At 41.0% G+C, this 15,584-nt stretch overlaps 1 protein-coding gene across 1 annotated transcript in view; it reads right to left on the bottom strand.

The window, feature by feature from the left end:
• The window catches only part of WDFY4 (WDFY family member 4), a 248,647-nt gene that overhangs the window by 102,217 nt on the left and 130,846 nt on the right, over positions 1-15,584 (bottom strand). The window contains exon 40 of the mRNA XM_060125755.1: positions 905-982. Coding sequence (XP_059981738.1) covers positions 905-982 — 78 coding nt within the window. The remainder of the gene's footprint in view (positions 1-904; positions 983-15,584) is intronic.

Raw genomic sequence — 15,584 nt, 5'->3', positions numbered from 1 at the left:
GTCTTAAAGATGGGGATCCTGAGGCTCAGACTAGGCTCAGTCCTAGGAAGGGGCAGACCTGAGATTCAAATAGAGATGTCCCTGGCATGACAGCCAGTGCTCTTTACCTAGACTGTACAGAAATCACTCCTAGAGAGAGGTTTTCAACATCTAAACCTACCCTCATCAGTGGCAACCCACTGTCCTTAGGAGAACAAGCCAAACCCCTAAGGTGGCAGCAAGCCCCTCTGCTTGCTTCGGCCCTGCCTCATCTTCATTCACCCCTGTCCCTTCCCAGCTCAGATCATCCCAGTCACTTCCTCTTCTTCCAGTTAACGGATGACATCCAGTGCTTTCCCGACTCAGGAGCTTCACACATTCCCTCCCCTTAGTCAAAACCACTTCCTTAAAATACTTTAGCCCATATTCCTCCTTCTTCAGATTTCAACTTAAAGATCAATTCCTTGGAGAGGGCCTCTGATCTGCCCAAATTAAAGTCTTCCCCTTGTTATAATCTCCCATTATACTTGTATTTTCCCTGTCTATTGCTCTTTCCAAGTTATAATGATCTATTTATCTGTGCACTTATTTAATGTATATCTCTCCTTTAGAGTAAGCTACCCGAGAGTAAGGCCCACGTCTGCTGTGTTTACAATCGTGCCCCTAGCTCCTAGCACAGGATCTGAGGCACCCAATGGATGAATGAGTAGATAAGTGGATGGAAACACTGCCTATCTCCTCAGCTGCTGACAGTGTGGGTCCAAATCCCATGGCACAGGTCATGAAGGTAGGACTGACACACTGATGACCAATTATTGGCTTAGCCAATTTAGAATTTAAACCAAATGCTCTTATGATTCTTTATTTCAGGTTCAAGGTAGGTTCTGGTCTACTGTGCAGAGAAGGGAATTGCCTTGTTTCTTACCTGTACATGATCTTTGTATAGAGATGCATATAGTTCCTGTCCTTTTCGTCTGTAGTTCTCGATACATGACACGAAGTCCTGGAGAAGAGACAAAACAAGTCACAACTAATAACAGCTGTGATTTTAGGTAAGAACTTCTCTATTCTGACCAGTTGTTGGGGGAAGTAAGAGTTACAGGATTTGTTGGTCAAATCAATCACAACCTCATGAATATATGTACCACCTATGCTGTTACATTCACATACACACTCACATACATGCTTATGGGTTACTTCCACTTCCAGCTACGACAAACTAGCTTGTAGCAGATTAATCTTCCTCCCAAGAAAAACTAGAAAAGCTAGAATATAATAGATAAATTAAAATGGAATTCTAAAAAATGTTCAAGTAACTCACATTTATGGAATAGTGCACCCAACAATAGTAAAATACACATTTTTCAAGCCCCCACAAAATATATACCAAGACAAACTACATGTTGGACCATAAAATAAATCTCAATAAATTTTAAAAAAATTAAAACCTGCAAAATATGTTCTCTGACCATAAAAGAATCAAACTGAAATCAATAACAGGAAATCTCCAAACACTTGGGAACTAAACAATATACTTCTAAATAATCCATGGATCAAAAAGTAAGTCTCAAGGGAAATTTTTAAAAATACATATAGTACAGTATGTATCAAAATCTGTCACATAGCTAAAACAATACTGAGAGAGAAATATATGTCACCGAATGCATGCATTAGAAAAGAGTTAAATTTTAGAAAATCTGAACAGACCAATAACAAATAGGGAAATTAAATGAGTGATCAAATACTTCTCAAAAAAGAAAAGCCCAGGACCGGATGGCTTCACAGGAGAATTCTATCAAATATTCAAAGAAGAATTAATACCAAACCTTCTTAAATTTCCAAAAAATAGAAGAAGAGGGAATACTTCCCAACTCATCATATGAGGCCAGCATCACTCTAATACCAAAGTCAGGCAAAGACACCACAATAAAAGAAAATTTAAAAGCAATATCCCTGATGAACACAGATGCAAAAATCCTCCATAAAATACTGGCAAACAGAATTCAACAGCACATTACAAGAATCATATACCGTGATCAAGTAGGATTTATCCCTGGGATGCAAGGAGAGTTCAATGTATGCAAATCAATCAAGGTGATACATCACATTAACAGAACAAAAGAAAAAAAATCATCACAAAGTTCATTATATATATGTTTTATGTATGTATAAAATTCAGCCTTTAAAAAGAAGGAAATTGTGCTGCTTGCAACAACATAGATGAACCTGAAGGACACTATGCTAAGTGAAATAAGCCAGAACATTGCATCTCACTTATATATGGACTCTAAAATAGTCAAATTCATAGAAGGAGAGAGTAGAATGGTGGTTTCCAGGAGCTGGGGAGAGGCAGAAATGGGGATATGTTGATTACAGGATACAGAGCTTCAGTCATGCAAAACAGTGAGTTCTGAAAACCTAATGTACAGCATTGTGACTCTAGTTAACAATATTGTACTATATATTCGAAATTTGTTAAGAAGTTAGAACTTAAGTGGTCTCATCAGAAAATAAAAGGTAACTATGTGAATTACCTTGATTGTGGTGATTATTTCACAATGTATATGTGCATCAAAACATCAAGTTGTGTGTCTTAAATATATACAATTTTACCCTAATACAGATGAAAAGATTTTAAATTAAAATATTTTTAAATGATGTAATTTTAAAATGTTTTGTATCATAGAGCCTATCTGAAAAAAAAAAAAAGAGTACAATTTTTAAGTCAATCTAAGATCCCACTAAAGGAACTAGAATAAAAGAGAAAAATAACCCAAAGCAAGCAGAAGGAAGGAAATAATAAAGGTAAGAGCAGAAATCAATGCAATTAAAAACAGAAAAACATGGAGAAAATCATTGAAACAAAACTGGTTCTTTGAAAAGATCGATAAAACTTACAAACCTGTAGAAATACTGACAAAGATAAAAAGAAGACACATATTGCCAATATAAAGAATGAAAGGAGAGGCTATCCCTACAGACCCTGCAGACATCAAAAAGATAGCAAGGGAATATTACAAATAACTACATACACATAAATGTGACAACTCAGATTAAATGGACAAATCCTTTGCAAAAACATAAATTACTGTATGTCAACCAATATAAAATATATCATTGGAACAGACTATGACAGTTAAGGAAATTGAATTCATAATTTAAATACTCCCCCCAAATAAATTTCCAGGTCCATATGATTTTGCTTGAGGATTTTACAAAATATTTAAGCAAGAATTAACATAAATCTTACAAAATATCTTCCAGAAAACAGAAAAAATTGGTACACTTCCCAATTTGTTTTATGAAGCTAGCAATACCCTTATACTTTTACACCACAACCAGACAAACAGAGTACAGGAAAATAAACCTATCTTTCATGAATAGAGATGCAAAAATTCTTTTTTTTTTTAACATCTTTATTGGAGTATAATTGCTTTACAATGGTGTGTTAGTTTCTGCTGTATAACAAAGTGAATCAGCTATACATATACACATATCCCGATAGCCCCTCCCTCTTGCGTCTCCCTCCCACCCTCCCTATCCCACCCCTCTAGGTGGTCACAAAGCACCGAGCTGATCTCCCTATGCTATGCGGCTGCTTCCCACTAGCTATCTATTTTACATTTGGTAGTGTATATATGTCCATGCCACTCTCTCACTTCATCCCAGGTTACCCTTCTCTCTCCCCGTGTCCTCAAGTCCATTCTCTATGTCTCTGTCTTTACTCCTGTCTTGCCCCTAGGTTCTTCAGAATGAGTATGTGTTTTGCTTTTTTTTTTAAGATTCTATAAATATGTATTAGCATACAGTATTTGTTTTTCTCTTTCTGACTTACTTCACTCTGTATGACATTCTCTAGGTCCATTCACCTCACTACAAATAACTCAATTTCATTTTTTTTATGGCTGAGTAATATTCCATTGTATATATGTGCCACATCTTCTTTATCCATTTATCTGTCAATGGACGCTTAGGTTGCTTCCATGTCCTGGCTGTTGTAATAGAGATACAAAAATTCTTAACAAAATATTAGCAAATAGAGAACCTAGCAATGCATAAAAAGAATTACATACAATGACCAAGTGGATTTATTCCGGAACACAAAGCTTGTAAATACCCAAAAAGCAATCAAGATAATCTACCGTATTAGTAGGTTAAAGAAGAAAATGACATGATTGTATCAACTGATGCAGAATAGCATCTGACAAAATTCCACACTCATTCATAATAAAACTCTCAGAAAACCAGGAATAGAGGGGAACTACCTTGACATAATAAAGATCATCTATAAAACCCCACAGCTAACATTATATTTAATGTGAAACAATAAATGCTTTCTCTCTAAGACTGTAAACAAAGCAAAGATGTCTGCTTTTTCTGTTCTCATTCAACAAATCGTTGAAGTTCTTAGATTTTACACCAAAAGCATAAAAGAAAAAAAATGAATTGGATCTCATCAGCATTAAAAACTTTTGTTCCACAAAAACCCACATAAAAATGATGTAATAGGGCTTCCCTGGTGGCACAGTGGTTGGGAGTCCGCCTGCCGATGCAGGGGACGCGGGTTCGTGACCCGGTCCGGGAGGATCCCACATGCTGTGGAGCGGCTGGGCCCGTGAGCCATGGCCGCTGAGCCTGTGCGTCCAGAGCCTGCGCTCCGCAACGGGAGAGGCCACAACAGTGAGAGGCCCGCGTACCGCAAAAAAAAAAAAAAAAAAATTAAAAAATGATGTAATAATAAGCTACAATCTAGGAGAAAGTATTTGCAAGTCACATCAATCAAAGGACTAGTATGAAGAACTCTTAAAACTCAAGAGCAAAAAAAAAAAAATCCCATTAGAATATGCACAAAAGACATGAATAGACATAAAGAGGACATGCAGATCACATGAAGCACATGAGCACGATGTTCTACATCATTAACCATTAATAAAATGAAAATAAAAACCACAATGAGAAATGACTACACACCTATCTGAATGGCTAAAATTAAGAGGTGACAACACCAAATGCTGGTGATGATACAGAGCAGCTTGATCACTTATACATTGCTGGTGGAATGTATGGTACAGCCACTCCAGAAAACAGGTCAGTAGATTTTTTTTTATATCTAGGCAACTACCATAGTATCCAGCAGTTGTAACCTCTGGGGATTTATCACAGTGGAATGAAAACTTATACTCACACAACAACCTGTATGTGAATGTTTATAGAAGCTTTATTCATAATAGACAAAAACTGGAAACAACCCAGATGACCTTCAATAGGTGAATGATTAAAGAAACTATGGGGCTTCCCTGGTGGCGCAGTGGTTGAGAGTCCGCCTGCCGATGCAGGGGACGCGGGTTCATGTCCCGGTCCGGGAAGATCCCACATGCTGCGGAGTGGCTGGGCCCGTGAGCCATGGCCGCTGAACCTGTGCGTCCGGAGCCTGTGCTCCGCAACGGGAGAGGCCACAACAGTGAGAGGCCCACATACCGCAAAAAAAAAAAAAAAAAAAAAAAAAAAAAAAAAAAATTAAAGAAACTATGAAACATCCATACCATGGAGTACCGCTCAGCAATAAAAAAGAATGAACTGGGCTTCCCTGGTGGTGCAGAGGTTGGGAGTCTGCCTGCTGATGCAGGGGACGCAGGTTCGTGCCCCAGTCCGGGAAGATCCCACGTGCCGCAGAGCAGCTGGGCCCGTGAGCCGTGGCCGCTGAGCCTGCGCGTCTGGAGCCTGTGCTCCGCAACGGGAGAGGCCACAGCGGTGAGAGGCCCGCGTACCGCACACACAAAAAAAGAATGAACTGTTGATACATGCAACAACCTGGAGGAATCTGAACAGAATTATGCTGAGTAAGAAAAGACAATCCCAAAAGGGCAATATGAGAACTTCTTGTAGTGATGGAAATGTTCCTTGTTGTGATACTGTATTACAGTTTTGCAGGATGATACCATTGTGGGAAACTGGATAAAGGGTACATGGGATCTCTCTGTATTATTTCTTGCCATTGCATGTGAATCTACAATTTCCAAAATAATCATTATATGTTGTCCTCACCACTAGGAACTCACAGGAGAAAAAAAATCTTCACTTAAGAATGTCATTGATGGGGCTCCCCTGGTGGTGCAGTGGTTGAGAATCCACCTGCCAATGCAAGGAACATGGGTTCGATCCCTGGTCTGGGAAGATCCCACATGCCGTGGAGCAAGTAAGCCCATGTGCCACAACTGGTGAGCCTGTGCTCTAGAGCCCGCGAGCAACAACTACTGAACCCGCGTGCTGCAACTACTGAAGCCTGTGCACCTACAGCCCGGGCTCCACAACAGGAGAGGCCACCGCAATGAGAAGCCCGTACACCATAATGAAGAGTAGCCCCCGGTCACTGCAACTAGAGAGAGCCCGTGTGCAGCAATGAAGATGCAACGCAGCCAAAAATAAATAAATAAATTTATTTAAAAAATAAATAAAATGGAAAAGTAAAAGGGTCCTGCTACATAGAAGTAAAACTTCGAAAAAAAAAAAAAAGAATGTCATTGATGAAACAGTACAAATGATTAATTTTATGAAATCTCAATCTTTGAATACAGTCGTTTTTAATAGTCTGGGTGATAAATGGGAAATCTGCGTAAAGCACTTCTGAACACCAAAAACCATGATGGTCATTTCAAGGAAAAGCACTCACATAATTGTTAGAGTTGTGAGCTGAACTAGTTGCTTTTGATCACTTTAATTTGAAAGAATGACTGACAGACAAAACTAGTTATGAAGACTTGGATATGTGGCAGATCTTTTCTTGAAAATGAACAAAGTGAACCTGTCATATCAAATAAAACCACTAACAGTATTTTCTGCCTATGATGAAATTTGGGCTTTCAAATTTCGAATATCAGAATGTTGAAAAGCTTGTACCTGCCTCTGTGAGCCTGACAGTTTCTCAGTAAATATTTTTCTGATAAAATTGGTGGTACATGAATATGATTTCTCCATATTGCATAATGAAACATGTCAACATTTGGGAGATCTCGTAACTCAGGGAACCAATATTCTCATTGTATGTTATTTTCATGCTCCAATGCATGTTACAAATCATGTATGGGTTACAATATCCATTCAAAGTACAAGATAATCAATACATTTTAATGTAACAGAGTACAAAAATTTCACTGATAAAAGTTTCAAGTAACCTTTCAGAAACTACTACTTGTTGAATTTTGGTGTAGTATCAAAGAAGAATATCTATAATTTTCTGAAAATTCTATTAAAATACTCCTTTCTTTTCTAACTACATATCTGTGAAAGACCAGATTTTCTTCATGTATTTCAACCAAAAAATAAATAAAAAAGTATTACAACTGATTGAATAAAGAAGCAGATATGAGAATCCAGCTGTCTTCTAAGCCAGATAGATATTAAAGAATTTGCAAAAATATAAAACCGTACTACTCTCTTCAAAATTTTTTGTTTTGAAAAATCTAGTTATTTATTAAAAATGCTATTTATGCTTATATATAATGGATTTATTACTGCTATCTTAAAATGAATTAATAAATGCCTTATTTTTAAAATTCTGTTTTAATTTCTAACATGATAAATATCAATAGATACAATCGATATAAACAACAGCTCTTTGAAGTCTCAATAATTTTTAAGAGGGTAAACAGGTCTTGAGACCAAAAAGTCTGAGAACTCTATGAAAATGTTGGTCAACTGCTATGAAAGTGAATGAACTCCTACTTCATGAAAAGACATGGATAAATTTCACACAGTTTGGAATGAAATAAGCCAGAAAGAAGAGCATATGATATGTTATTTCACACACATAAAAGTAAAAAGTGGAAAACTGATGTATGATATTAGCTGCCAGGAAACTGGCTACTTTGGGGGTGCTAGAGACTAGAATCGGGCATGGAGTGGGGGGTGCTTCTGGGGAGCCATGAATGTTGTATTTTTTAATCTGGGTAGTGGTCACATGTTCACGCCATTAAAATTCTTAAATTTGTATATTTATGACTGGAACACTTTTATTCTATGTGTGCTAATACTTCAATAAAATAAAAGAGTATTTACCAGCAAAGACTCAAAACTATGGAAACAATATAATTTTTAAAACCCCAGTTACTGTTTTGGAGTAGTGGGAATAGGGTGATTTCTTTCTTTCTTCTTCTTTTTTTTGTTTACAAAATTTTCCTTAATATTGCTGTTACACGTTTATACAAGTAACATTCTTTATGAGCAGTGCAAGTGACATAAAATGCTGACAAATTTGACTAATTTTACATCTAAGGCCAAAGCCCAGTCTTTTTTCTAATATGATGCTTTGGAGATGTGCAGCAGGAGAAGAGAACTCGTGGGGGAACCTGGACACAAAGCAGCCCCTGTCAAACAACGAACGTGCTATCTCACTGAAGAACAGGCCTGGTGTGGATCATCCCAGGGGGTTAAGTGGGGGAGTTTCAGGCAGGGACACTCCGGCAAGATATATGAAAAGATATTCAAACTTTCATGCTGTTCTGAGCGCTGCTAAATCAGAGTGTTTCACGTAGAATCAAAGTCCAGACAGCTTGGTTCCTGGCCCTTACCAGCCACATTCCACGGGCAAATAACTTAATATTTCCAATTTGATTTATCATCTATAAAATGAAGGTAACAGTACCTCCTCTGTCTAGTCCAAAGAGATATTATAGAGATAAGATGAGACAGTAAAATGAAACTTCATAAAAGGGTCACCCAGAGACTATCTGGGTGTAAGTCATGGGTAAGATCAGTTGAAAAATTTGACCTAGATGGTCTCTTCTGAATTAACAGTTATAGAAAATGCTGTATGATTTCAGTTATATATCATATTTACTCTTCAAATAAATACCCTATCGACGATAGCTGCAGCCCAGTGTTGTTTACACCCTTGCTCAGATATTCCATGTCTACCCTCAAATTTTCTCTCTGTTAAGTTCAACCAATAGCCATTGTCCACCTACCATTTTCCAGGTCCTGCAGTACAAAGACGAGCCCCATATCTGCTTTTGTGGAGTGCAGTGGAAGAGCATATAATTATGTGTCGACATGGCCAATGTTGAGACAGAGCTATGTTTGGGACATGGTGACACAGGTCACAGTCAGCACAAAGAAGAGGACACCATGGTGTTCAGTGAAGGCTCCCTGGTTGAGATGCTGCTTTAGCTGAATCTCAAATGAGAGGTTTTAAATAGAAGCCTGATGTGGTTCCATTAGCATTTTTGCTAACTCGCTCTGGTAGCAATTTGAAGGATGGATTTAATGAAGACAAGACTAAAAGTAGGGAGCTCCCTTAGGACACTATCATGACAGCGCAAGTGAGGGCTCACAGGGTGGAATGGGTAAAGTAGAGGAGTCAAATTCAAGAACAACATGGAAAATAAAATTGGGATAAACTGGTGACTGTATGAGAGGGTAAGAATTACTCTAAAACTTCTAGTTTGCCTAATGGAACAAATTAAATTAGATAAACTAAGAAAAATTAATAGATATCACAAAAACAAGAGAAAGAGCAAGTTTAAGCGATATGAGGACATGTTGAATTTGAAGCGTCAGTGGTACAGCTGGACATCCCTAGAAGAAAGCTCAAGTGAGAGTTCCAAGTTCTATATAGATCTGTGAGCCACCAGCAATCAAATGATGAATAAACAGTGAGAGATGATAAGATGCCTCATGGAGAATACGTGCAGAGAGGAGCTTGATGAGCCAAGGTCAGAAACCGGAGAACGCTAGCAAAGTTTAGGATAGGAAAAGAAAGGTTAGAAAAGTTTAAGGAAAATCAGAAAGAGAAATGTCATGGAGACCCAGGGCTGCTTAACCACAGTGATTGCATCAGAGAAGTCCTGTAGGATGAAGCTTGAAAATGTCTTGGATTTGTCTACAGAAACTGGTCTTTGGTAATTTCTACAAGTTATTTCAGAGGAATGATTAGACGGCAGCGAGTCAACCAGAAATTTGGAGATAAGGAAACGGAGACGATGAATACTGCCAACTCATTCAAGAAACCTGAATCTGAAGAAGAGAAAAAAAGAGGTGGGAGTAGGGCCATGCAATATAAGAGGAAGGATACAACCCAAGTGTATTGCTAGGCTGTGGGGAGCTTGGCAGTAGATGGGAGAAGGTTGAAAAGCAAAGGGAAGAGGAAGGTGGCACAGGTTCCACGGGATAAGAGAAGAGAGGATGGAATCAGCAGCCCATGTAGAGGCTGACCTGAGCCATGAGGAAGGGCTCATGCTTGGAAGCTGGATGGAAGGACCTGAGGATGGGTGCAGATGTGGATGAGTGTGTGAGCGGAACACTACAGAGTGAGGTGCTTCACACGTGATGGCTTCCAGTTCCAGGGCAGAGTAAAGGGGAAGATGGCTCTGCTTGCCCTGAGCGCTGAGCAGGGGTGAAGGTTTGGAATAGTGGATTAGGAGGATGGGAGAGGGACCTGACCAGGGACCTAACCTGATGAGTTATATAAAAGTGCTGACAGCCCAAATATTTGTTATCCCTCGGTCCGTTCTCTCAACATTACATCCAGTTAACTAATTTGCACATAGCACTTTACAGCTGACAAAGGAGTTTCCATATGCATTATCACATTTAATATTTAGCCACCTGACAAACCTGTATTTTACGGAAGAGGAAGCTGAGGACAAGTGAGATGAGTGACTCCAACAATACGGGAGTTGGCAGTGCTGGAAGATGACTTCTTGGATTCTGCCATCACGTGAGTGTCTCCCACGTGGTTTCCACCCTGTATGTTGCCACAGTGCTAAGCAAACATTACTTTGCAATTGCTTTTGAGACCTTTCATGCCCTGAAAAGTTGTCACACTCTGGATGTGGAGACAAGAAGAGGGCGGTTCAAGGGCAGAGGCCCATCTGCCTGGGCAGCAGTGAATATGGTACATCGATGGGAGACAAATTCAGAGCAAAGCTCTGCATTGCTTATTGGAGCATAATAGCCTTTGCTCAGCAACTGCCTGTGTGTTAAAGAGTTTGAGAACCTCTCAAGTAGGACCAAGGGCCTCAGAAGGCCGTTTGGAGATTTGAGAGGGAAAGCAGATCTGGTTTAAAGAGCCTCTGCCTTGCTGTCCCAGTGCCTCCTTAGGGAAGGGTTTGGCTACAGAACACAGATCACATCTTGGAATGGGGAACAAGGCACAGCCTACCTGGAGGGTCACCTTTAAGTGAACTGACCTCAGCTTGATGGCGCCCAGCTTTGCCAGGGGCACCCCTGGGGCTGGCCAGCTGCTGGTGACCCTCCTGCCCAAGCTCTCCCACAGGAAGCGCCTGCTGTCACTGATGACAGTCATTACATTGTTGGTTTAAAGCATCGTTAGTCCTGTAATTACAGCTGTATGGCCTAGCCAGAAAGGAGAAAGACCCATATCTAAACACAGCCTCTCAGATCCTGCTTGGAAACTTAGTACCAACGTTACAGTTGTAGGTCCTGGACTCTCCAGCCAAGCACGGCATGTGTCGGGTCTGGAACTAAACTCAGTAGTAAGAAATGCCACTGTATCTACCATGTGCTGACACATATGCATGTCATTTTAATCCTTTGTCTCACAATTTTCACTGCTAGTCACTTACACTAAGGAAATCATAAGATATATGCACAAATATTCACTGGACAGTATTTTCCACCATCTTGTTTATAGCAGCATAAAATGAAACAATGTAAATATCAACACGTGGAGGGATGGTTCATCCTTACTGTAGAGCATTATGCAGTCACAACAAATTATGCTCACAAAGGGCCACCACTAGCCCATACAGCACCTTTGTGTCCCCTTTGGGCAGATGCCATCCTGGACCTGCTTGGATAACTTGAATAGTGGGACAAAGGCTGGATTTCGGCTTCTTTTTGCCACGCTGGCCAGATGCCCTCGTGCGTAACCTGCACAACTGTTTACGGCAGTCCTGGTGTCAAAGAAGTTTTGATGATATGGAACCAGGTTTTTGATGTACTGAGATTTTTTTTTAAAGGAGGTTAGAAAATAATATGCTAACAATAACAACAATTAAATGTGTATCGATTTTGCATGGAAAAGAAAAACTGAAAAAAAATATAGGGCTTTGGTCGTTAGTGCTGTTTGCCAAATATTTCCAGTTCTCTCCTCCTGTAGCTACATGGCATGATTCACCCTTCCTGCCACCTTTGAGCCATAGGTGAGGCCAGGGAGAGGTGCGCCGAAACTTTAAGGGCTCATGCTCTGTTTGCTAAGCTCTTTTTCAATTGCCATGGCAGTGCTCAAAGTTCTAGACAATGGCAACTCCATGAGCTGGTATCACTGGGCGAGGTTAAGGCACAGAAGACTCCCAACCAACTCACAATGCACGTGTAGCACAGGTGAGAAAGAAATCTTTGCTATTTTAGGGCAATTCGTTTTGGGGGTGTTTGTTACTGTAACATAACTTTTCCTGAATAATACACACACCAAAAATGTCAGGAAGGGTTACAGTGAAACTGCATTAAAATACATAAAATTCATTTGGATTCGTATTTGTGATCTGTGAAAAAAGATCAACAGAGCTAAGTGAAAGCAAGTGTGAGATCAATTAAATATTATGAGCAAAAAGCTCAAACAATTTGAGCAACAAGATAAATAACAGGCTTAATGGATTATAGCCCAACTTATAAAATAAATACACTACTCACCTCTCCTCCACCGGTGCAGGCTGAGAGGATGAGGGATTGGATTAACAGTGTCGTGTAGTTGGCTGGCAGTGAGCAACCGAGGAAACCATGTCTGTGTGAGCCCTTTGTCGTGATCATGTAACTGGTAATTATCAAGAATTCTCTTGCCCAGCACGCCTCCTCAGGGCCCCGGGGCAGAGCGCAAAGCCTGCAGAGGCAGTGCTCCACATTACAGCGGCTGGGTTCCCCGCCTGAAGCCCCCCTAGAATAAGCTCCTCAAGGACAACGTCCATCCCTGTTCCCAAGGGTCTGGCAAATGGAGACAACAATAGACGAAAGTTTGAGAGACTGAAATGAAGCTCATAGATTTTGGCACTCCTCTGAGCTAAATTCTCTGCAGCTGCTCACTTCCTGCCCAGAGTAAAACACTGCTGATGGTCAGATATAGGGCCAGGTGATAAGATTTCTGGGTCTGCAAAGAACAAAGGTCAGGAGCTGGGCAGTTCTGGCCTTCACTTCCACTGCCACGTTTAAACCCGTCTGAAATTCAATGTTTTCCTGGTTGTGAAACATTCAATAAACAGATCACATATGCAATTTTTCTATTATGCCTTCTCTACATAAGGTTGATATATCTGCCTTCAAATATAAGTTCTTACTGGAGACCTGGCTTTAGTTAAAGGATAGAAGCAGTTAATGAGAAAACAATGAAATGCTTTCCCTGTTTGTTGGTAAATCTTGTATAATACCTACATGTGCACCTGTAAAAGGTTAGCAGTTCGTTATGAAGGTAAACAGGAACTAAGGGACAGAACGGCCTGGGTCTGCATCAAGCCACAGTCAAAGTGTCTTTGGAAGATATCTATTTGGACGACTCAGGCCAGGAAATGCTCTTTTCTCCAAGTGCCCAGATAATTGCACTTTTCTCTACTGTGGAGACACAGCCCCTGGATTCTTAATAAATGTCAAGCAATACCAGAGTAATAATCATATTTCCAGCAATAATGACAAACAACTGGTGCTTGGAGTGGGTGAAGAGGGACCAGATCACCACAGCGCAATTCATCTCTTGTTAAATTCACTCACATATTAATTTCTAAGATGAACAGTGGTTTCTAATTTGTCTTTTTTGAACTGTGCTGTTTTTATTAAATTCAATTGTCATGAGACTGACTACTTTTAAAAAAAGACACTCCCGTGTAGCAAAGGACAAAAGCTTTGGAACTGCAGGTACCAGGCCTCCTCAGAGAAGCCAGCTTCCCTCCTCTTTTTCTCCTTCTTGGGCATCAGAGCCTCTGTGAGACTCAGACAGATGGGAAGCATCACCACACTGACCTTTCCTGAACTCAGCCACGTCTCCTCAAGTTTCCGTTATCATCTTCCTCAGAGGTGAGGCTCATGGAGACACAGACCTCCTCGGGCAGGAGCAGAAGGTTAGGAATTACTTACGAGAAGGGGTCTGGGTGAGAGATGAATGTGAGGCTCTACCTTGGAGGACTGCAACGCATGGAAACATTTCCCCCTGAACACATTTTGAGACTTGAGGCTGCTGTTACCGACTGACTCGTGTTCCCCGCAAATTCACATGGTGAAGCCCCAACTCCTAGTACCTCAGAGTATGACTGTATTTTAGAGATAGGGCCTTGAAAAAGGTAATTAAACAAGGCTGTTAGAGCGTGCACTAATCGAATCTAGTCAGCGTTCTCATGGGAAGAGGAAAAGATCCTAGGGATGCTCCCGTGGAGAAGACGGCCATTTACAAGCCACGGAGAAACCAGTCCTGCAGAAACCCTGATCTCAGATTTCCAGCCTCCAGAACTGTGAGAAAATAAACATCTGTTGGTGAAGCCCCTAGCCTGTGGTATTTTGCTAAGGCAACGCTGGCAAACTAATTCAGCCTCCTTGACTCCAAATGATGTCTAGCACTAAGAAAGCCTGGACACTGAAACTGGCATTTCAAGTAGAGATGACAAATGGGGGCTGGAGCTTATGAGGAGGGTTCCTTCCTTAGGCTGTAAGGAGAGAGACTAGGCCACTTTGGCCAGGAGCAGCATGTCGCTGTCCACGACTAGAGCAGAACCCTTGGCTTGAGCTCTCAAGACGTCACTGGGTGCTATCCGGGCCCACACTGGGATCTTCCGGAGGGCAACCGTGACCACATCCCTGTGCTCCGGGATGCTGCACACACCTGCTCACCTCGGCTCCCTTGGGAGTCACACTGGGACTTGTCAGTAGGTGCCCACTGTTGGGCTGAATGTGCCTCACAGGTAACATAATCAACACTAGCCCGTCCCTCTCCCTTAGGCTTGTCCCGCATAGATGTGGCCACTGTGAATTAAAAATAGTTAACTGTAGCCACAGGCGCCACGGCCAGGCAGGAAAGGGCTTTCAGAAGGGACAGTGTTTTTAGAGTACAGGAGAAGCAGTTGGTCTGATGGGAGGGGGAGGCTCTTCCAAGCAGATGGGACCACATTTGCCCAAGGGTAGAGATGGGAGAAGACAGGGTACATTACAATAAAATATGGAAGCGGGCCCATTTGGAGCAAACACTGTGCAAGATTGTCACAGGAGAGAAACTTAGAAAAACAGTGAGAGTCAGGCTCCCTGCACTGTGGTCGTGGGTCTGAGTCCTCTTCTGGACAGTGTAGGAACAAATAATGTTTTTTAATCAGGGACATGACATGATCAGATCTGATCTTTAAAAACTCACAATGGGGGTGGCTTGAAGGGGTGATGAGGCAGCGTAAGCTGCTGGGAAGGACCATCTGCTTTGTTCTCCCTATGTCCCTGCTCTCGAGCACTTCTGCTCCCTGGCAGAAGCATAATTGATGAGTGAGGAATAAATATATGAACTATCTTACCTACCACTCCACAATGGCAGCCAGAAAGCTCACGCGTGGTGTAGATGTTTGGCTGTAGGCCTTTATGGACTGCATATTTATGATCTTAATTCCCCAGGAATTGACTTTCTTCTT

The sequence above is a fragment of the Lagenorhynchus albirostris genome, chromosome 16 (assembly GCF_949774975.1).
Source record: "Lagenorhynchus albirostris chromosome 16, mLagAlb1.1, whole genome shotgun sequence".
Taxonomy (NCBI): domain Eukaryota; kingdom Metazoa; phylum Chordata; class Mammalia; order Artiodactyla; family Delphinidae; genus Lagenorhynchus; species Lagenorhynchus albirostris.
This window is presented reverse-complemented; position numbering and strand designations above follow the sequence as displayed.